General features: G+C 42.5%; 1 protein-coding gene and 1 long non-coding RNA gene across 3 annotated transcripts in view; one reads left to right on the top strand and one right to left on the bottom strand.

The window, feature by feature from the left end:
- Window positions 1-1,010: 1,010 nt before the first annotated feature.
- On the bottom strand, window positions 1,011-23,271 carry LOC125353087. The gene is made up of 3 exons (XR_007211260.1): window positions 23,022-23,271; window positions 20,270-20,273; window positions 1,011-1,038 (listed from the first exon to the last, which is right to left on the bottom strand). It is a non-coding gene; the product is annotated as an uncharacterized LOC125353087 (long non-coding RNA).
- The window catches only part of LOC125353085 (desmoplakin), a 54,019-nt gene continuing 34,261 nt past the window's right edge, over window positions 3,934-23,691 (top strand). For both annotated transcript variants that reach the window (XM_048348546.1, XM_048348545.1), the window contains exons 1-4: window positions 3,934-4,161; window positions 16,836-16,938; window positions 20,000-20,148; window positions 21,471-21,645. In XM_048348546.1, the coding sequence (XP_048204503.1) occupies window positions 3,974-4,161; window positions 16,836-16,938; window positions 20,000-20,148; window positions 21,471-21,645 (615 nt within the window). In that variant the 5' untranslated portion in view covers window positions 3,934-3,973. The remainder of the gene's footprint in view (window positions 4,162-16,835; window positions 16,939-19,999; window positions 20,149-21,470; window positions 21,646-23,691) is intronic.

Raw genomic sequence — 23,691 nt, 5'->3', positions numbered from 1 at the left:
CAACTCTATCACCAAAATAGTCATCAAAAAGTAGTGTGTGTGTGTGTGTGTGTGTGTGTGTGTGTGTGTGTGTGTGTTTCCAGTGCTATGGATGGAACCCAGAGTCTCAAGCATGCCAGGCCAGTGCTCTATCACTAAGCTACATTCCCAGTCTCTATATATTCTATTAACAATTGCCAAATCAATAGGCATTTATCTCCAATAATTTTCAATCTTAGCTTCTGTTGTAGTTCTGATTTATTAAAACATTACTACTCTGATTGGCTGGATGATCAGTTATTTTAACTCATGGGCCTTTTTTTTTTTTTTTTGCTTTTTGTTTGCCAGTTGTGGAACTTAAACTCAGGGCCTGAGCACTGTCCATGGCTTCTTTTTGCTCAAGGCTAGCACTCTGCCACTTGAGCCACAGTGCCATTTCTGGCTTTTTTCATATATGTGGTGCTGAGGAATCGACCCAGGGCTTCTTGTATACGAGGCAAGCACTCTACCACTAGGTCATATTCCCAGCCCAGGTTGTAAATCTTTGTGCTACAAATGTATATCACTTTCCAACAAAGAGATATGAGAGGTCTCACTGGATTTTGAGCAAGCAAATGATTCCCTAATCTCATTGAATTCAAGATATTCTGTTTTGGTTTTAAAATCTGCTTAGTGTATTACTGATGACTATTTCCTGACTGCAAGGTCATTTCCAAGGTCACCTAGACTTGGAGTCGTCTGTCAGTGATCTGTCTCTATCAGTGTAAGGGGAGATAGCTACAAGTGGCAGGGAAAAAATAGCTGACCTTAGTCAGGACAACTTGTGAAAACTTTGCCAGACTTTGGCTTTTGTGTTTTTTTTTTTTTTTTTGCCAGTCCTAGGCCATGAACTCAGGGCCTGAGCACTGTCCCTGGCTTCTTTTTGCTCAAGGCTAGCACTCTGCCACTTGAGCCACAGTGCCACTTCTGGCCTTTTCTATATATGTGGTGCTGAGGAATCCAACCCAGGGCTTCATGTATACGATGCAAGTACTCTTGCCACTAGGCCATATTCCCAGCCTGGCTTTTATGTTTTTGAAAAACCTAGTTGTATCCTGGTGCCGGTGGCTCATGCCTATAATCCTAGCTACTATCTCCAATAAATTTATCAGAAAAAGACAGAAGTGGCACCGTGGCTCAGGGACATTACCCAGGTCCTGAGTTCAAGTCCCAGGACTGGGAAAAAAAAAACACTCCAAAAACCCAGTTGTAAGAAACACGCTTCATTTCAACGTCTTTACTATGTTCCTGAAATTCTATAAATACACCTGCTTTATGGCATGTCTAATGTTGTATTGTAGTTGTCTCAATGCAGATTTTGATATCCTACAGGGTAAGAACTGTATCTTATTCACCTTTGTGTATTTAGCACTGAATCTAATAAAGCATGACACATAATATATGTATGTACATGCACATGTATGTGTATATATATGTATATGAATTCTTTGTGTGTGTATGCTGGTACTAGAGCCTAAACTCGGGGCCCCAAGCATGGGCCAGTGACCTTTCACTTGAACCTCACCTCCACTTCTTGCTTTTTTTTTTTTTTTTTTTTTGCCAGTCCTGGGCCTTGGACTCAGGGCCTGAGCACTGTCCCTGGCTTCTTCCCGCTCAAGGCTAGCACTCCGCCACTTGAGCCACAGCGCCGCTTCTGGCCGTTTTCTGTATATGTGGTGCTGGGGAATCGAACCTAGGGCCTCGTGTATCCGAGGCAGGCACTCTTGCCACTAGGCTATACCCCCAGCCCCACTTCTTGCTTTTTACTGGTTAAATGGATATAAGAGTTTCACGGATGTTTTTAGCCAAGTTGGCTTTGAATGTCAATATTCAGATGTCTGCCTTCTGAGTAGCTAGGATTACAGACATGAAGCATCAATGTCCAGCCATAGTAGATACTTAATATGACTTTTTAAATGAATGTATGGTTGGGCTGGGGTTGTAGCTCAGTGGCTAGATAGCAGGCTCTGGGCTCCATCCCCAGTACTGCCAAAAGAAAAAAGAAAAAAAAAGAAACTTATGTTTGGGATATAAACAAGTAATATAATATGGATTATACAATTAATATTATAAACCAATATTTGCTCATTTATTAGCTATCTCTGAGAGAGAGAGGAAGGTTTACTGACTCACCTGAGGATAAAGACAGAAACAATATAGCTAAGATTATACATCCACCCATTAAGCTTTTTAGTGGGTGGTATATTAAGCTTTATGTGGTATTCCACAGTTTTCAAGAACAATCACCTATTTTATCTCATCTTGTCACTGTAGAGTTGGAGGGTTGGCAGGGCAAGTGTTACTATTTTCTGTTTTCCAAGTAAAGAAGTTGAACTTCTGCCTAAGTAATTTGTAGCACAGTGATCAGAACTACAGTCTTCTGAGGTTCAATCTGCATCCAAAAATGAGCCATCTTAGCCCACAATGTTGTGTGGTGTCTGAACTCCATCTTCCTAGCATGTCAAACCACTTATTTCATCCTCTTTTCTTTCTGTATCATTTTAAAGAAAGATAAATGAAGAGCCTTGTCTTCCCAGAACTGGTATGTTGGCTTGTCAGAAGCCATTTGTGCTCCTGGGAAGATCCTTAAAGAGTATTAATCGTTCCTCCGATTATGGAATCAACTTTCTGGGTGATGTGATGGGGTCTGTATGTCTGCTCAGCTGATACAGTCTTCAGTGTTGTTAACACTCAGCTCCAACTGGGAGTGACCTCAGAGCCAGTCGCTGGAATGCTGGGGCTTGGAATTCCTCATCTGCACCAAATAGGGAGGTACCTGTCCAGGGCTGTGGGGGCCCCAGGCTCAGGTTGTTGGAAGAACTTAGTTTCAGAAGGGCTTGGGACTCCTGTGGAGCGAGCTAGAAACGCATACTCAAGGTTCTTTGAACAACATGTGGAAAGTGAAGTTTTATTCTTTTGTTTCCTAGTGAAAGCTACCGACAAAAGGGAAAAAAAATTAAAAAGCAACATATTTTCACGTTATCCCATGAAAATTAGCCGTTGTGTTTTCGTATTTACTTTCATGCTCCAGAGAAAATATTTCTTGTGAAAAATTTTCTAGAGGTGGTGGTTCTCTGTTTAATAACAAGTTTTTACACGTCGGACATTCTGAGGCGATTTCCCGGATTAGGTTACAAAAGAGAAACCTTTTTAAAAGTCATCAAACAAACCCGCCCGCCAGCCGGGCGTCTGCCTTCAGTTGTGCTTCCCTTGGAAGCTGCGTGGCCTGGTTTCTAGGATGAGCGGAGCAGGTGTTGACAAGTAATTGTCCGACCGAAAGGCCCTTCCATTCCAGTTTATTTTCGCCCCCAGAAGGAAAGAAATCCTTTAAGGTTGGAGGTCCCCACGCTGCGCCGTGTCTCGGGGGAGGGGGTCAAGAGGGGTCGCGTGGGGGTCGCGGAGGAGGGGGTCACGGGGGGATCGCAGGTGAGGGGGCCAAGAGGGGTCGCGGGGGAGGGGGTCGTGGGGGGTCGCGCGCCCAGATCTCGCCCTCCTCACGGCGCCGGCAGGGCCGGGCCGGCGGCTGGCGGACGCGGGTGGGGAGGGGCCCGGTGGGGCGCGTCGGTGACACCGTGGAGGGAGGGACGGAGGGCGGGGAGCACGGGGTGGGGGGGGGGCCGCGGTAGCCGCACCCTGCCCTGGGAAGAAACCGGCCAGGTGTGGCTTAGGCGCGGGTGCCAACGGGGCGGAGACTCGCGCCCCCACCGACCAATACCGACACCCCGCCGGGACGCAGCTCCTCGGCGCCCTCGCCACGCTTGGAGCCACAACTCTCGCTCCACTGCAGCCGCTGCTTCGGGCCCATCGCCGCCGTCCTCGCGCTGCTTCTGCGTTCCCTACCCCCAGTCCCCCTTCCCCGGGCTCCTGGTCCTTGAACTCCTCCAACCTCGTCCCAGGCGGCCCGCCGCCCGTCGTATGCCTGGGTGCTGAGCGGTAATCCCGAGTGCCCGGCGACATGAGCTGCAACGGGGGGTCCCACCCGCGGATCAACACGCTGGGCCGCATGATCCGCGCCGAGTCCGGCCCGGACCTGCGCTACGAGGTGACCTGCGGCGGCGGTGGCGGCGGCGGCGGCGGAGGCGCCGCCAGGACCTACTACTCGCGGCGCAGCGCCGTCAACGACCAGAACTCGGACGGCTACTGGTGGGTAGAGCCTCGAGGCGGGGAGGCGACCGGGACCGGCAGGTCTGGACGGGAAGAGAGTGCAGCAGAGTCACCAGAGCACTAGCCAACCGCGCCGCACCTGGGCCCCAGGCGTCCAGACCGGTGTCGACCGTGGAGGGTGTGGGTGGCCGCCGCGCCCGGAGCCCCACCCAGTCCCCTCTCGCGAGCGCTGGCGGGCGGCTCGCAGGGGCACCACCCCTCCTTTCCCAGGCCAGCGGGGAGCCCGGGAGGCCTCCGGCACTCGCCCCCTCGGGCGGGCCGCGGCGGTAGCTTCCGGCCGCGGGTTCCCTGCCGTAGGAGTAGGTATCCTGGCGCTGTTCGCCGGCCTGGCGGGACTCGGGGCTCCGCCGTCTTCCCCAAGGTTACCACCGTGACGGCGCCTGGGCCTACCGGGCCCGCCCAGGGGTTTATACGGTTGGCGTGGCCTCTCGGTCGCTGGGAGTGCAAGACCCCTCTCCCGTAAAGACCCCGCCTCGGATCCGTCGTCCCCCACTACCCCGGGGAAAGCTTCTTTTGCCGGGGACTCCATGTCCTCTCAGTGACCATCAGTCCTGTCCAGCTAGCAACACCTGTGGCTTCCCGCCCGTTTCCTTAAAAAAGAAAAGAAAAGAAAAACATAGGGACAGCCGGGCGTCGGTGGCTCTCGTCTATAAACCTAGCTGTTCGCGAGGCGAGATTGAGGATCGCGGTTCAAAGCCAGTCCCGGCCGGAAAGTCCGTGAGACTCATCTTCAATTTACTACCAGAAATCCGGAAGTAGCTTAAGTGGTAGAGCGCCAGCCTTGAGCTTAAGAGCTCAGGGACAGCGCCCAGGACCTGAGTTCAAGCCCCACGACTGACAAAAAACAAAAACCCTAGGGATAGATCTCCCTGTCGCCTTTGAGGTGAAAAGCCTGCCCTGGGTCAGCCTTTCGATGTCGGGGAGAGGGGCGAGGTTAGAGTCTGCCCTCCCAGATTGCAGCAGAATCAGACCCAAGGGGTGCCCGGGGTGAGGGCGGGAAGGTGAGGAACAAGCTTTCACCCGATCCCCGGAGCTGGACTCGCATGCCCGGTGAGCTGGGAACGTGTCTTCGGCCGCCCCTTCGCAGGCCTTGTACGGCGTCGCCTCTCCGACTCCGGGCCTCGCCTCCCTCCCTCCTGGCCTGAGGCTGGGGCGGAGCCACAGGAACTCGTCGGAGGGGAGTTTTGTTTCGCAAGCAGTTTTGAAGGCTGGGACTACGCGAGTTGCAGCCTGTTTTCTGCTTAGATTTTATTTTTGGGTCATCCTGATAATCTGTTTTGTCATTTTTGTCTATGTGTGTGTTAGCAAAAAAAAAATTATCACAATCTTGGATATTTTTTATTTTCTAAGCAGAATATGGGGGATTTCCATGGGGGAAAAGTGCGAAGCAACAGAAGTAAAAACTTGGGCTCTCACAAAAAGTTTGTTTAAAAAAGTTTAAATCGCCAGCAATTTAAGTCTGAAGCTCTACTTTTCTACTTTTCTGTCTCAGTCTTCCAGGATTTTAAATGTGTGGATTTATCCAAGTTAGAATATGCACGATTTCTTTAGTAGGTTTCTCTCTCTCTCTCTGTATGTGTGTGTGTGTGAGTGAGAGAGAGAGAGAGAGAGGAGATTTATTAATCTTTTATTAATATTCTTTCTTTGTGTCTGGATTTCTTTGTAATTATTACTTTTGCAGCGTTGGGACTTGCACATTCTAGGCAAATGTTCTACCACTGAGCTAACTCCCCCTCTCCCCAGCACTTTTATCTTGACATTAGCCAGAGCCTGTGAGTGGAATATTTCATCCCTTTGACTTCTTACACACTGTGTGGAGATTTTCTTTTCTTTATATTTACTTCCTTTCCTACCCCTCCCCCCTTTCTTTTTGCCATTCCTGGAGCTATTCCCAAACTTCCTTTGCTCAAGGCTAGGGCTCTACCATTTGAGCCACAGCTCCACTTCTGCCTTTTCCTAGTATTTGTAAGCCTGTCAAGTTTTACATCCCCTTGAGAAGGGAAAGCAGACCATAGTGAAAAGATTACCTCACTTTGAGAAAAGAAATTTTTCCCTCTTACCTGGGATGTGTCTCAGCCTCACAGCCAAGTATCACACAGTAGAGCTTTTGAGTCAGCCGGGCAGGCTGTCCTCCTTTGCCCCCACCCAGGTGTTGGAGTCCCCCCCCCCTCAAGCCTGTTTTAGCTTGTAGGGGTGTTGCTGAATACAAAGTAGCCCATAAGTGCTGAGTTCTCCATTTTCAAATAATGGCTCCTCATGGAAGAGTCAGACCAGGCAAACTTACCTGTTTTTCTGGTGGCTTACAGTTTGTGCAGAGGGATCTGTTCCCAGACCAAGTGCTCTTAGAAGGAGGAGGCCTCTGCTCAAAGGGCAGATGGAGCCCTGCCCTCTGCTAAACAGATAACACTGAATTTTAGAAGTTCCTTTCTGACCAAAAGGCTTTTTTTTCAAAGTAAAAGGTCTTAAAGATCCTAAGGAAACAATTAACTGTGCCATTAAGAAATTGAAAGCCAAGTTTTTTCTTTTCTTTTTTAATGGCACTAAAACCAATGTGAAAACAGCTGGTTGGATTTATACTTTTTTTTTCACCAAAAACTGCTCCTTTATTGGCTTAATTAGATTGGTGATTTTTGTTTTGTTTTGTGTATTCAGCTCTTGCTTTTATATTGTATACCCAGAATCTGAGTATATTCTCCCATGATCCAACTCTCTTGTATTTATCTTAGGCTAATGAAATCCACAACAGCTTTTTAAACTCTTTCTTATATTCAACTTAACATTTTAGTAATGTTTAGTAAGTGTGTGCACCTAGTATGCAATAGGTATAGTTTTGAAAATTATAAACTTCAGATTATCATAAGAGATTAATACTGTTTTCAATTAAAGAGAACTTCTCTAGATTTGTTCTTAACAAATGCTAACTTGTGATGAAGTTTGTCACCTAAGTAACCAAGTTCACAGTTAGATTTCCCACCAATCAAAGCATGGATTTTGTAAGAGGATTAAAAGGCAAGGACATAGTTGTTAAGCTTCAAAAATATTTGGTTATATTGCTAATGCTTATTTTCCTCCAGATCTCACTATTTCAAAAGCAAAACAAAAAAGAGTTCACAAAGTAGATGAGTGGTAGAGCCAGTGCCTTTGTGTCGCCAAACAGAGAGACAAACACGAACTCCTATTTCTCAGCATGAAACAGTAGAATCATTAGTACTGATTTAGAGCAAGAAGAATCACTGAGGGTCACTTTACCACAATTTGTTCCTCTGTGTCATCACTGCCTGACTCTTAGACTGGATAGTACTGTACTTAAATGACAATATCTCAAATTTAATATTTTCATAGGCAAGTATTTTCATAGACATGCATTAGGTAGTGACAAGTGAAAGTTAGAATGCTTGAGGACTATAGCTCGGAAACAAGACAAGTACCGTGATATCAGAGAGCAGAGTTAGGGTGTGGCTCAGGGCTGGAATACTTGCCCAGCATATGTGAGGCCCTGGATTCCATGGCCAGCAATCCAAACCAACCAACCAACCAAACAAAAAATCATGGGCTGATGTGAGGAGTGTAAAGGACTTCAGAGTCTTCACAGGAGATAATGACCCTCCCCCCGCCCCTATGGGTAAAGCTTTATAAAGGAAGTGGTGTTGGATTAGATTTTGGAATATTACAGCTGGTAAAGAAAAGGTGAGAAAAGTTTGGGAGGCCTTTCTGGGCATTCACTATAAGTAGGGGAGCACTAAAAAGAAAGGCAAAGGATAGTTTGGAAGAGGATGGAGAGGGACTTGGCCAGTTGGCAGAAGGCCCTGGCAGGTTCTCATTGCAGCCAATGAGAGGCTATTCTGTTGAGGGAGCAAGGAAGTAGAGTGGTCATAACTGAGTGGTCACAAGATGTTCTTCAAAGAACACCACATCTCTGTGTGGGGTGGGGAAGTGGGAAGAGACTACTTGGAAGAGTAGGAATAAGGAAGCCCTTACCCTCCTGTAGGAGGAAGGGAATGGAAGTCCTAATGTGGGCAGTGGCCGTGGGAAAGGAGAGTAGGTATAGCCCAGGTGGAGTGATAGCTTCAGCTGACAGCTTGAGGCCAGAGGTCAGGGAGAGTCTTGGAAACAGGTTCAGAGCTTGGGTAACTCATAGAATGTATGATCTAAATATGTTTTCAGAGAAATGATGGCAAAGTAAGATTCAGGTTGGCTTAATATATGGTGGGCAACATTTACATGGTTATTAAATGTGGGTAAGTTGTATATTTTATTAAAGATCAGATCCATGGCTAATGGTTGTTCCTATTACCTGGTAGACATCTCTGATATACCAGGTATATTTTATATGTGTTGCCTCCCACCTCACAAGTAATTTCAGTTTGCTGATAGGAAACTGAGGTTAAAATAGTTAAACTGTTTGCCCCAAGGTTGCATAGGGAGTAAATGGTGGAGTTTCAATCCAAGATACCACATTACCCAGGGAAAAATCAAACATTTCTTATTAGAACTTATCATTTCCTCTTGTAAAGTCTTCCCTAGCAAATACAAGGTTTTACTGCTTTTAATTTGTTGTGGTCCTTCCTCTGCATTCCTGTGAAATATTAATTTTAGAACCATTGGTTTCTTTCATTAATACTCTTACATAAGTTTCTATTCTCTTAAAGGAAATTTTTTTTTAAGGGAAAAAGCCAATATGATTCAGCACTGAGGATCACTTGTTGATTCTGTTTTCAGCTGTCTCATTGTTATTTAATAGGACACACAGCTTTCAATGGTAGTTAATTTTTTTTCTCTAAATATGGGCATGCTATCATTGTTGTTCAGGAGATTGAAATGTCTTACAAGAGAAAATCTGCTGATGTCTTGATGCCTCAAAGCTGACTTCTTGAAGGGTGGAGCAAAGGAGGGCTTGGGTGTGACTGGGAGAATTCTACCTTGACTCTCAAAGAACCAGTCTTTCCAGATGAGGAGGTTCTAGAAGATTGTGGAAGACCTCTTAGTCTGGAGGGATCCCAGGCTTTCCTCCATCTCTCTTCTGCTAGGTTGATCCTGGTGGCCTTGACTTTGAAAACTAAAAATGGTCTCACGTAGTTCTGATAGTGAAGCCAGAATCCTCTGAGACCCAATGAACTGTGTGTTTGGAGTGACCTCCTATGAATGTCCTTTCACCTTGAGCTGAAGGACCCACATCTTTAAAAACACCAGGAAGGTTAACTCTATACTTCCTGAAAAAAAGACAACTCTTTAGTGAAAAGGTGAAGCAAACACATCTAAGGTTTAGCTTGGAAATCATTGTTTTTTTTACAAATACAACATGCCTTGTTTATCTGGCATCTAGAGGAAGATAAAGGTTGACTTCTTTATGGGTAACAAGGCAACTTGTTAACAATTTGGGGGTGCTCAGTAAAATAAATGTAAGTTTCTGAATAGGGAAATAATTCAAAGTAGAAATTCTTTTTTGGTATTGAATTTGTAAGAACCAAATGTTCTTATGACATCCCCACCCATAAATAAATAAGAGAAAGCATCTTTTTGTGAATTTCCTCATTCCTTAATAAACATTTTTCATGCTATTTAAATATGTTATTATTGTTGAACTGTAGAGCTATAGATAATCTTAAGAATTCCTAAAAATGGTTCACTCAATTCTGAATTCATCTTCTTTAATCCCTCTTATTTTTTGTGCTATTAGTGGGGCTTGAACTCAGGGACTCATGTCCTTGCTTAGCTTTTTCTGCTCCAGACTAATACTGTACCACAAGAGCCACACCTCCATTCCAGCTTTTTTGTGAGTTAATTTTAAATAAGACTCTCTTAGATTTGCTGAGCTGGCTTTGTACCAGGATCCTCAGATCCCAGCCTCCTAAGTAGCTAAGATTACAGGCAGGAGCCACCAGCTATGCATATCACTTGTTAAAAATATAAATTTACTTTAACTGCTATCTGTGTGCACTCTTGTTTTTTTTTTTTTCACTCCTACCTAGTTTTCTACAGACATTAGAAATTATAGATTGGGGCAAATACAAAAGCACAAAAAAATTTCAGAACTGTGCAATGGTAGCAGCCACCACAGGCAGAGCCCTTGGGAAGTGAGGAGTTCACTCTGTTGTTCCTGCAGGCTTAAGCTTCACCTCATCCAGGAGTTGGGTGTTCCCACCTGCCTCTGATGAAGACATGACCGGCAAGCACTGTGAGGGCTGGTCACTCCAGCTTGCTCAGAGGCAAAGGCTCTGTGTTGGGAGTTGGAATGGGCTCCAGCTATGCCCAACCTCACAGTCTTAGTGAAGGCAACAGGAAGTGATCAGGTTGCCCCCTTCCCTATACCATACACAAACATGTAAAATAGAGAACTATCCAGACAGGAAGTGGGACTTTTGTCCCAGTACTCTCTCCCTAGCTCCTTGGTGAGAGCTAAGTGAAGGATCTGGAGATTTGGGAGACTCTTTCACTTAGGGCTATCATAAGAAACCCTATTTTTTTTTTTTTTTTTGCTCACTTGTTGGAACAGGAATGGGGGAGGGGGAAGAATAGCTGTGCTTCCCAGTTGCTCTTTTCAAATCAGGTAATTTGCTTTTTTTTTTTTTTCTACTTTATTAAGTCAAATAAACATACCTCAGAAACCTTCTGTGTTCAAGGCCTTGTGTTTTTAGGCATGTGTAGGAGTGAGGATGACTAAGGTGCAGAACTTTGCTCTCCAGGAGTGTGTAGTCAGGTGTGCAAATAGTGTAGAAGTGGGGGCAGAGTGTGACCAGGTGATCTACCCTGAGGATGCAACATTGGTTAGTCATTCCTCCCACATCTCTGATGTCTAGGGTGTTTAGTGAATCTTGGAGGGAAGATATCTTACTTGTGTGAAATAAATAATTTCTTCTTTTTGCTTAGGATTCTTTAAAGAAACAAAATCACTATAGTGTATATGTGTATATGAAATATGTTAAAAATTGTAAAAAGTCTGGGGAAGTATCCAGTGGTATAGCACTTAAGCATGTGTAAGGCTCTGGTTCCATCTCCAGTATTGAAACCAACCAAAAATTATAAAGAGCTAAACAAAAAGGCCACAAGCCCAACATGAATGTTTTCTTCCAATAACAATTAACAAACAACATTTCCTGAGATTTTCCAAGCCAAATTCAATGGGCCTGATTGCAGAGGAATTTGTTTGATGAATACATACAAGACTTTGTGTCAATTAAATTTTTGAAAAAGGTGGAAAATGAGAGAGGTGTGGAAAGAGAAATGAAGGAAAGAAGTGATTCTGTGGAAAAAATATACACATAGAAAGAAATACAGTTAGTATGGATGTCTAATGAGCAGTAAAAACAAGAGTAACTATAAAAATAATTTTACTCTGTAATGCTGTATGCTTCTCTTTAGAATATTTGTTTTCTAAACTAAAATATTATGGTAAATAGTGTTAAACTTAAGAAAACATTGTTGGAACATAGTAAGAAAAGATGTAGTACTAGGATGCTGTTCAGATGTAGCTCATGTGAGCTGTTTGGATTAAAATCCAGAACATATTTTCCTTATAGCCAATGGTCTTTATACAAATGCTTAGAACCAGTACTTGTTTAAACAAGTAAACGAGCTAAAAAAAATTGCACAGGCAGGTTCTTTGTAGTATGCGTCATTTGTCTTTGTGAGTTTGAAGATAAAACAATCTTAGAAGAATTAAAAAGTTTTGTGCTGGGGTGTAGCTCAGTGGTGGAGTGCTTGAGGAGCATGTGTAAAGAAAGCTTTGGGTTATATCCTTGGCACTATAAAACATACAAACACCCAAAGAAGAACTTTTAAGGACGTGTTAATTTTTCAAAGACTACTATTAATTCTAGTTTAGAAGTCAATATTCCTTTTTTAAATTTTAATTTTTTCCTTTTATTATTTTTTTTTCTAGTCCTGGGGCTTGAACTCAGGGCACTGTACACTTGAGCCACAGTACCACTTCTGGCTTTTCTATATATGTAGTGCTGAGAAATCGAACCCAGGGCTTCATGTATATGAGGCAAGCACTCTGCCACTAAGCCATATTCTCAGCCCTATTTTTATAAATTTTATTTACTTTTTGTTTATTTGGTACTAAGGAATTGAATACAGGGCCTCATTCATGCTAGGCAAGCACTCTAAGCCACATTCACAGCCCAGATGTCAATATTCTTTTGATTGATTTGAACCAAATGAGTTTTCTTTTTTTTCCCCAAAAAAGGTGTCTGCTATCATCTGTCTTCTATGCCACTGAAATGAGACTTAAAAATAAAAGCATGGGTGCTGGTGGCTTCTTCCTGTAGTCCTAGCTGCTATTCAGGGAGCTGAGATCTAAGGAATCAAGGTTTGAAGCCAATTCTAGCAGAAAAATCCATGAGATTCTTGTTTTCAATTACCAACAAAAAGCTGGAAGTGAAGGTGTGGCTCAAGTAGTAGAGCATCAGCCTTGAGTGAAAAAGGTAAGGGATAGTGCCCAGACCCTGAGTTCAAGCACAGCTCTGGTGTGCGTGCATGCGCGCGCGCGCACACACACACACACAGAGGAAATTTGATGCATGTTAATTCAATTTCTAACATAATTTTAAATCTTCTGCCTCTAACATCCATTTGTAATAGTATTGAGATTTATTTTTCAAGCTAGAGTTTTAAAAACCCACACATTAGTCAACTGATATTTCTACTTAACTTATTTTTTTCACATATGATAGTACTCTGTGTGTGCAAGAGGAAACTAGTTTACCACTAAATAGATGTGTTCCAGGAAGCTGAGACTCTCAGAAAGAAGACTTTGCACTCCACAGTCTTCCACCCCTGGCACTGGCACTGGCACTGGTGGCCTGTCTGACTTGCTTGAGCCTGACCAGGTAGATCAAATCTTATCGGTCTGTGCTTTAAGGCTGTCCTTGGTTTAAGCACAGCCAGTTCTGAGTGGGGTTTTTTCTCTGGGCTAAGACAAGCAAACTGAAGTGTCAAGGTGGGTTTTCTCTTCACTGAACTCCAGTTGGCTGAGTCTTTTGTGATGGACAGAGCCACTCGACATGCTCCCCTGCTTCCTTTTCCCTTTGCTTCCACACTTTAGACTCAAGGCGGATTCCTTTGGATGAAAGGTAGCATAGCGGGTCTTACTTAAAAAAGAAAAATTGTGTACAGCAAGCTGTCACTCCTTATCCATAGTTTCACTTTTCTGCGGTTTCAGTTACCCATCGTCATCTAAAAGTATTAAATGAAAAGTTCTAGAAGTAAGCAATTCAGAAGTTTCTAATACCTTCTATTATAATATACTGTTGTAACTTTTCTATTATCAATGTTAACCTCTTATTGTGCTAATTACAAATTAAATATATATGAATATATTTATTAAAATACATATGAAAAACTGGATATAGGGTTTAGTACCATGTGGGGTTTCTGGTATCTCCAGGGGGTCTTGGAATGTATCCCTTGTGGGTAAAAGGGAATTACTGTATGAGCTGAAATTTGATTAATGAGAATATTGTTTCCCATATACAAATTATAATACAAAAGATGCTATGTTCTTTCAGTTCTTTTAGCTTTTCCTTTTGCTCTTTAAAGAAATGAGATTTCTGTGAACCGCCCTTCACATACAGTTGCTAACCTATAAAATGCAAGGTGGGTTACATGAATGCTCAGCTGTAGCAAGGACATGTTGTGAATGTATGAAAGTCATTTAATAAAGCACAAAAGGACATTTAGTATTATGAACAGCATCTGAAATTGCCTGGTTCTGAAAAGTTCAGATACATGAGGGCCAAGGAGAAGAGGAAAGCTCTCTTTTCCCTCTAGAGAGGCCAGCTGATCTCTAGAAATAGGAAGGTCTTCTAATACTAAGAGGGAATGAAAAATCAGAAAAAGTTCTCTCATGTACACTTTGGATACATTTATTCACAATTGGATTTGACTTCCTATCTCTGTGTATGTTAGATAGAACTCAGGGTAAGAATGCACTGTGTCATTGAGCTACAACCCCTCCCCACCCCTTAATGCATTAGTATTTTGGAATAGTTTAACATTGCAGAAAAGTTAGTATAAAGTTCTTGCATATACTTTACCCAGTTTTCCTTAACTACCTCTGTCTTATAGCTCAATTTATTGTAGTTTTTATAGTGGCACACTTTGCTAAATCACTTAGAAACTCTGACTTTACATTCTGCTAAGAGATAACTCATTTATATGCTCAGGACTGGCATTCTTTGTGGGGATCACTCTTGGAGCTAACTTGCTGATCAGAATTTCCAAATATTTCAGATGAAAGGTGCTCTCATTTTCTTTCAACAAAGGCAACAAATACAATTACATAAGACTCCTAATTTCCTTTAAAAAAAAGTGTACGGAGTCTTGCTGTGTTATCAGTGTGATCTTCTCAACTCTCAGACTTCAGCAATTAGAAAGATCTTCTAGTTTCTTACTCTTCTAGGGTTGGAAATGGGGTTTCTGTGTCTCTTAATAATGTTTCCTTTGTCTCTTGAGTTCCTTTCTTGTGTTTTCTAACAGGTACATTTGAGAAAGTGTTCTAAGGCAGTTGGAATTCTGCACAAGTTAGGACAATGGGCGTAGTCTGACTTATGCCTCAGCAGCATGAGAAACATGCCAGATTTCCTGTACACTTGAGTGGAGGAGAGACTGGTTATATTCATGGTGGAGCGGAGGGGGAGGCCAGCCTGGCTTTGATGGGTGGACAGCCCAGGCAGCACACTGTCTGGGCCTGCCTGGCAGAGCTGGTATCATCCTTTGGGAGTGGTTCCCAGGGAGGGCTGGGTTCCTCACCCACATTCAGCTAGTACAGGCTTGTTAGGAAGCCTTACTTGCAGGCAGGGACCCTAAAGAGGTGGCAGGAAAAGAAAGTACTTCCTTATGGTGTGATGATACGTGGTCATGGTGTGATGATACGTGGTCAAGGGCTGTGGGAAAAGTTCCCACATTCTTGGGATCCTACCCACCTGTGTATAATATGGCCATTATATATTTCTAATATCTGTTGATTTTCTTCCCTTTTTATTGCTGGGAATGGAACCCAGGGCCTCATATATGATAGGTAAACACTCTATCTGTAAGCCACACCTTCAGCTCAAACTTACCTCCTTTTTTTTTGTTGGTCATGGGACTTGAATTTGGGGCCTGAGAACGGTCCCTGAGCTCTTTTGCCCAAGACTTGCACTGTACTGATTTGGGCCACAGCACCACTTCTGATTTTCTGGTGGTTAATTGGAGATAAGACTCTAATGGGCTTTCCTGCCCTGACTGACTTTGAACTGAGATCCTCAGATCTCAGCCTCTTGAGTAGCTAGAATAACAGGTGTGAGCCACCAGTTCCCATCATCAAACTTACCCTTTTTTAAAGCAGTGAAATTCTTTAAAACTTCTATGGAGCCAGGAGCCCATGGCTTGTCCCTATAATCCTAGCTACTCATACGACTGAGATCTGAGTTGAGGTTTGGAGCCAGCTTGGGCAAAAAGGTTGGTAAGACTTCTATCTCATTACCCAGAGAAAAAGCTGAAAGTAGAGCTGTGGCTGAAGTTGTAGAGCCTTTAGTGAAAAAACAAAGGGACAGTGCTAGGCTCCTGAGTTCAAAGCCTAGTGCTTGCACACACACTATATACACAATGTATATTGTATATGATGTATATTGTAAATGTGTGTGTGCATATCATCTACATCCTTCTGCAACACCACCATTGTTTTAAGGTTTCTGCCATAAGTCTTCCACCAAAGTGTCACACTTGAGAGGTACATAGAATGAATCCCACTGTTGAGAAAAGTATTTATTCAAGGAACTTCTAAAAGAAGAGACTAACTTTTGCATTAAAGATACTGAAATTTCCCATCACTTTCTCCACAACATGATCCTTTGCCATTACTGGCTTTGAGATTGCAAACAATTCTTTTGTAGAATAGCTGTTCTCTCTTCTAGTAGACTTGCAAGTGAAATCTTTATACTCCATAGTGGACTTCAGGAGGATTTCCCACAGAGGGACTTGTTCTATTGGGAACATGGCATTATGAATTGCTGTGGGCTGAAGTGGAAGTCTTGATAGTCTGAAGTGGCTTCCCATTATTACTTGAAATGTGTTTTTACAACTACAAGAAAAGTTGTAAAGAACTGTATTGGTCTAAGTGGTAAAATTTGAAAAAAGTTTTGAAGATTGGAAAATAGTTACACCCATTTTAGATTCCTTGACGTTGGTAATTGCACCATGTATTCTGAGGAAATGTATGCTGAAATGTAACAGGGCATAGTAATGATCTCAGAACAAAGGTACATATGTACAAACAAATACAGGTATGTAGAAAGGAGAGAAAGAAACAGCACAATGCTACCAGTTGGGTAATCTGGGTGGAAAGCCTCAAGGGAGTATTTTTATCCCCTTATTACAATTTATATGAAAATTTCAGATAATTTTACAATTAGAAAAAATTGCCGGGGCTGGGGATATGGCCTAGTGGCAAGAGAGCTTGCCTCGTATACATGAGGCCCTGGGTTCAATTCCCCAGCACCACATATACAGAAAACGGCCAGAAGTGGTGCTATGGCTCAAGTGGCAGAGTGCTAGCCTTGAGCAAAAGGAAGCCAGGGACAGTGCTCAGGCCCTGAGTCCAAGGCCCAGGACTGGCCAAAAAAATTTTTTTTGCCATTTTATGTCTGATTTCTTTGTGTTTTCCTCCTCAGCCAAACTGGCACCGTGTCCAGGCACCAGAACCAGAACACTATCCAGGAGCTCCTGCAGAACTGCTCAGACTGCCTGATGCGAGCAGAGCTCATTGTGCAGCCTGTAAGCTTTCTTTCTTCTGGGTGCTTCTGGCAAAATCTCATCCATGTTCCAGTGGGTTTCTGGTAGCTTTCAGCTCCCTGATTGCACATCCTGTTCTCTGACCTCTTTCCCATACTTAGTGTGTAGAAACAGTCTTTTTTTCAGAATAGGCTGGAGGGGGATACATATCATAATACAATACCCTAGTCTGGGTCAGTTACAAAGAAAAGAGATTTATTTTAGTTCACAGTTCTGGTCTAGGATTGAGAGGCCACAAAGGCATCACCAGGCAAGAGTCAGGGAATGGACAAGAAGCCCAGCCAAATTGGCTTTCCTAGCAGCCTCTCTGTGAAGGTGACTTATTTGCCTGTGAATCCATTGATCCCATGAATAGTTTAATCACCTCTTAAAGGTCCTATATCTTAATATCTTCATAATAGGAATTCAGTGTCAACCACCATTTTACAGGGGACAAGCATAGCAGGCTTTAAACCATAGCAGATATGTATCTTAACTTATTTGTAATGCTAGTTTTCAAATAAAGTCTCCTACCATAGATGTTTCCATTACAGACTGATGGGATCTTTTTGAAATTGTAACAATTGTTCAACATTTTCTGAGAAATACAGCATGACATGTCTCAACTACTAGATAGGGATGGATTGTCCCTTGCATTGTCCACTTTAGGAAAAGTGACTGTATTGAGAGAACAACTCTACTACACAAACATAAAACTATGGAAAGTAAGCAATTGAAAGCTAGGGAAAATGATAGCACTGTGAGAACCTTGTGACTTTTTATTTTTTTAAAAAAGAAATAACTTTATTTTCTTATTTCTTACGGAGCTGAGATAGAACCCATGTGAAGCACATGTGAAGCAAGCACTCACATTGAGCTACACCCCTGGCTCTCATATGATATTTCTTCAGAAAGCTAGCTATTTTAAATCATTAGATTGGGAGTAGAACTCATAGTTTTCATCTACTTGCTGTGTAAACTGCCAATTTAAATATGTTGTGGCAACTTGAGTTTCATCTGAATTTGTCAAAGACAGACCAGAGAGTGGAGGAGAAGAATTATTATGTCTTTTCAGCAAAGGAGTTGGGTTCCAGTCTCTCCAGTGGTGACATTAATATAGGAGTTACAACTGGAATCTGCTAAATCAAAAAACACTCTTTAAATAGTCTATATTTGAAACAGATTTTAAGTAAGCCAATTTATAGGTTTTTTTGTTTGAAGAATAACTTAATGTTCTTATATCTTAATTAAAATACTGGGTGGAGTTTTGTTCAAGGCCAGCATTGACTGCATAAAACGACATATTCTCTCTTTCCTCATCTCTCTGACTCTGTCTGTTTTTCTCTGTCTATATGCCTGCCTATTGGTCTGTCTGTCTTTCATAAAGCTAAATTGAAGGTATTGGTAGCTTAATGTTGAACACAGCTAATCTCTGGACACAATTGAAGTGATTAGATACGTTTACATGTTCTAAAACCTGACATGGCATCATTAAAAAAATTATTTCTACTGACATGCATTGAAGTGCAAAACTGTTTAAGAAGAAGTATATCCTGATTGCTAACATTTTGTAAAGAGAATTGAGGCTTATTTCGCTGGAAACCAAATGAAAGCAGTAGATATAAAATTCTAGAATAAGCTTCCAAGTGACAAGGAAATTTTCTATGTAAAGAAGAGGTGGGCCAGGCACTGGAGGTTCATACCTGTAATCCTAACTACTCAGGAGGCTGAAACTGAGGATCATTGTTTGAAGGCCATCCAGGGCAGGAATGTCTGTGAAACTCTTTATTTTCAACTAATCACCAAAAAGCTAAAAGAGGAGCTGTGGCTTAAGTGGTGGAGTGCCAGCCTTGAGCAAAAGTGCTCAGGGGACAGTGCACAGGCCCTGAGTTTAAGCCCTAGGACTGGCAAAAGAAAAAGAAAAGGTGGGAGAGACATGCTGGAGGCATGGGTCAAGTGATAGAGCATTGGCCAAGCTAGTCTGAGCCCCTGAGTTCAAACCCTAGTACTTCAAGAATGAAAGGAAAAAAATCCTATTTAATAATTATAGACTCATAAGAAATTGCAAAAATAGTTTACTTAGTCTTGTATACCCTTAATTCCCTTAATTGAGTTTCCTCCATGGGTGACATTTTATGTAACAGTAATGCATCATCTAAACTGGGATGAGGGGAGGTCCAGTAGATATAGTTCACCAAACAAAACCTGCTTTCCTTTTTTTTTTGGTTTTGTTTTATTTTCTTTTGCCATTCCTGGGGCTTGAACTCAGGGCCTGAGTACTGTCCCTGGCTTCTTTTTACTTGAGCCACAGCATCACTTCTGGCTTTTTCTATATATATGTGGTGCTTGAACCCAGGACTTCATGTATATGAGGCCAGCACTTTACCAGTACTGGCACTTTATGCCAGTACTGAGGCTTGAACTCAGGGCCTCTCACTCTGTCTTGTTTTTTTTCCATACAAGGCTGGTGCTCTACCACTTTCATCAAACTTCCACTTCCAGCTTTTTGTTGATTAATTGGAGATAAGGGTCTCATGGATTTATTTATTTTTGCCAGTGTTGTTTTTGAACCTCAACTCTCAGATCTCAGCCTCCTGAGTAGCTAGGATTACACTCATGAGCTACTAGCATCCAGCTCCAAAGCCTTATTTTTAAGAACTGAAAATTTTATTTTCCTATAAGATACAGGAGAGTCTCAGTTGATGTATAAAAGGCCTTATCTTATCTGGTTTAATGTTACAGTGTTTTGCCACAGTGAAAGTGCAAAACTGTTTAAGAAAAAGTGCACATTTACTGAGAGCTCAATGTGACTATGAAAGATTGACATTTAGCATATTGAAGCAAAGGAAAGCAAATAATCGAGTTACTAGAGACACTTCATAGAATTTAGTTCTTCCTTCTCCCTCTGTTTCCTCATTTTATATTAGATTGTTTCAGTTAGAAATCTTCTATGGGGAGGAGGGAAGGGAGAAGGGCTTATTATATATTTGTTACGAAGGTTTTGGCTTTTCACTAGTATCCCAGTCTTAAGTATTTTTACCTCCTTGCTCCTTCTTTCTCTTAGGAACTAAAATATGGAGATGGAATACAGCTTGCTCGGAGTAGAGAACTGGATGAATGTTTTGCACAGGCCAATGACCAGATGGAAATCACGGACAGCTTGATCCGGGAGATGCGGCAGATGGGCCAGCCCTGTGATGCTTATCAGAAAAGGTACTTCCCACACAACAGAGCATGATTGCACTGATCTTGTGACAAATGCTTTACACCCTGTTGCTTAGTCCCATGATCTGAGTCTTTTTCTGGAGGTGGCATGCACACTACAAAGGATAACCCCCCTTGTCCTGTAGCTGTAAGCATCTCTGTTACAAATCACCCCAAACCATGACCTTCCTCTTTTGTAGAATTACCAAGCTTTCATGAAAATTAAATAACCTTCCCAAGGAGTGTGACCATTTTAAAACCCCAGTTTGCATTTTGAAGAGTTCATTATGAGAGATTAACTGCCCCACCATTTAGATAACAGCTGAGGCTCCTGGCACAACATCTGATTCCTCTTCTCTTCTCTTCTCTTCTCTTCTCTTCTCTTCTCTTCTCTTCTCTTCTCTTCTCTTCTCTTCTCTTCTCTTCTCTCTCTCCATCTCTTTCTCTCCCCTCCCCCTGTGCTCTCTCCTCTCCTCCCCTCTTGTTCTGTTTTAGCACTCTACCATTTGAGCCACAGTTCCAATTTCAACTTTTTCTGAGTAGTTTATTGGAGATAAGTCTCATGTACTTTCCTGCCTGAGCTTCCTGAGTAGCTAAGATTATAGGTGCAAGCCACTGGTGACCAGCTTCTTGCTCTTTTTCTTTTGTTTGTTTTCTTGAGGTACTGAAGTTTAAACTCAGGACCTCCAACTTGATAGGCAGGTTCTGTACTATGTGAGCCGCTCCTTCAACTTCTGCTTTCTTTCTGCTTAGTTTTTTTTTCAGATGTGGCCTAGAGTTTCCCTGAAACCAGCCTTGGACCTTGACCCTCCTACCTGTACCTTTTGTATATCTAGGACCACAGGTGCTGACCACCATGCCCAGCTATTGGCTGAAATGGGTTCTCACTAGTGTTTTGCCTGGGCTCACCTTGACCCAAGATCCTTATGCTCTCTGCCTCCCAAGTAGGTGGGCTTACAGTTGTGAGCCACCCTGCCAAGCTAGCATTTGACTTTTTCTTAGATTCATGAGTACAAAAATGAGACTTGGAGTTGGTAGTGAACTCCCCAAAGCAGTGATGTAAGGTATGAATTTGCTCTTATTGTCCAGGGTACAAAGAGTATCCTGATGAGAAAGCAAAAGGTGCTATAAGACATTTCTGTGTCAATACCTTTGAGCATCTTGTCAGGAATGAATGGAAATGATCAAGTTCTAAGTCATGGAGTAAAGAAAAAAATACCTTCAAATAAAACATCTGTAGCCTGTACAGTGACCTGTTGGAGATGCAGCTGAGGGACATTTGTCCCACACCTGTTTCCTGCAATGCTGATGTTTTTTCCCTTTCCTTTCAGGCTGCTCCAGCTCCAGGAGCAAATGCGAGCTCTGTATAAGGCCATCAGCGTCCCTCGGGTCCGAAGGGCCAGCTCTAAGGGAGGTGGAGGCTACACTTGTCAGAGTGGCTCTGGCTGGGATGAGTTTACAAAGAGACTCACCGGTGAATGTCTGGGCTGGATGAGACAGCAAAGGGTAAGCAGCACCATGATGGTTCTTTGACCCTTCTATGCCCTGCTGTGCAAAGGCTGGGGTTTTAATACCCATAGAGTTCTGATCCTCCAGTGACAGTAGCCACATGCAGTTATGTGCTAAATGACTTCTTCATTCTGCATGGGGACTTGCTCACCTCATCCATATTGCATATAAATGTGTAGAAAAGAAGAAAGAGCCTGGGCTGGGATGTATCTCAGTGGCAGAGCACTTGTCTAGCAAGCACAATGCCCTGGGTTTGATCCCCAGTAACAAAAAACGAAAAGAGAAGAAAGAGCCAGGCAGAGAAGGCGCACACCTGTAATCTTAGCTACCATGGAGGCAAAGATCATTAGCATTTCTGTTCCTGACCAGCTGCAACAAAAATAAAAGTTTGAGAGACTACCTATCTCAGCAGAAAAAAGCTGGATGTAGTGGTGTGTGCTTTGTCAGTCCAGCTGTGATCGAAAGTACAAATAGGAGTATTGAAGTACAGGACAGCTCCAGGGGGAAAAAAAGGCCCTATTTCAAAACTAACTAGAGCAGAAAGAGCTGGAGACTTGGCCCAGACAGTACCTGCCTAGTAAGCTTGAAACTCCAAATGGAAAAAGAAAAGAGAGAGAAAAAGGATAAACATCATGGTGGTTTATTTAAACTAACAAATTGGAGGAGTTGAAAACAAACGATATTCTGGTTTGGGCTTCTTGGTCTCTTCCCTTGTAGTTCTGAAGTGTTAGTTGTCTGGTTGTGCAAGGGTCATGTCACTGGTGTGGGAGTGAAGTAAAATGATGGCATTGAAGTCTGTGCTTATCCTTTCTCCAGAGAGTTTCTACAGAGCATTTTCAATGCTAATTATTGTTGTGTTGTTTTATGTAGTGATTATGCCCTATAATGAGCAGGTGGCAGTAGAAGTATGCCATTATCACCTAGATGGGAATTTTATAATGAAGGCCTACTGCTTGAGAAAAGGTGGATGTGTTAGAATGATATTTTGTGGGCACACGGTTATGCAATGTGGTTTTTGATTGTAAGAAAGCCTTATTAGTTCTGGCTGGATCCAGTTCTAAAATTTCTTAGCCACTTAAATTTTCATCTGTTTTTTTGGAGATCAGGTTTCATTATGTTGCTCAGGATGTTCTTAAATTCATAGGCTTAAAGTGATCATCCTAAATCAGTCTCTACATACACACAAGCTCTACCACATTCAACCTTTTAAAAGTTTTGAGTATTTTATTTGTCTACATTAACATACATTAGCTTTTATAAAGGGGGCTTTTATTGTGACATTTTCAGCAAAGTTGCCTTTCAACCAACCTCATTCCTCTATCCCTGTCTGTTACCACCTTCCTGCTTCCTAATACAATTTCAAAAGCTTTCACTGTTTTGTTTTCACACATGTTGACAACCTATTTTGACCAAATTCATCCTCTTTCACCCTTGTTAGCCCAACCCACACTCGCTAGTACCAACCCACAATACAGTTTGTTTCTTTTTCCCCTCCCTTCAACCTCATATCAATCAACAGCTTTCATTGAAGTTCTTTATATTATTTTCATCTATAGTTGCTGTGTGTCTCAAAATTATTCACCCTGGGGCTTGGATGCAGCTCAGTGGCAAAGCACTTGCCCAGCAAGTGCAATGTCCTGGGTTTGATCCCCGGTACCAACCCCCCGCTCCCCCCAAAATACATGTATATACTTTTTTGCCCTGTATCTTTTTTCTTTTTCTTTGAATATTTTCTTCCTAAATGGTGCTTTTGCTAGTAAACATTTATTTATTCATCTAACCTTTTATTCTATTTAGTTTTATATTTTCAGCTGTTTTATTTTAGAATTTGTTTTATTGTGTTTGTTTATTGTGATAAACAGAGGGGTTACATTTACATGTGTTAGGTAATGAGTACATTTCCTTTTGTACAGTGTCATCTGTTCCCTCAGTCTGGTTTTTTTGTTTGTTTGTTTGTTTGAGACAGTTCTGATATGTACGTTAGGTTGGCTTTAAGGTTAGGATTCTCCTGCCTCAGCCTCTCCCCCATTTATTGATAAAGAC

This window comes from Perognathus longimembris, chromosome 6 (assembly GCF_023159225.1).
Source record: "Perognathus longimembris pacificus isolate PPM17 chromosome 6, ASM2315922v1, whole genome shotgun sequence".
In the NCBI taxonomy this organism is placed as follows: Eukaryota; Metazoa; Chordata; class Mammalia; order Rodentia; family Heteromyidae; genus Perognathus; species Perognathus longimembris.
This window is presented reverse-complemented; position numbering and strand designations above follow the sequence as displayed.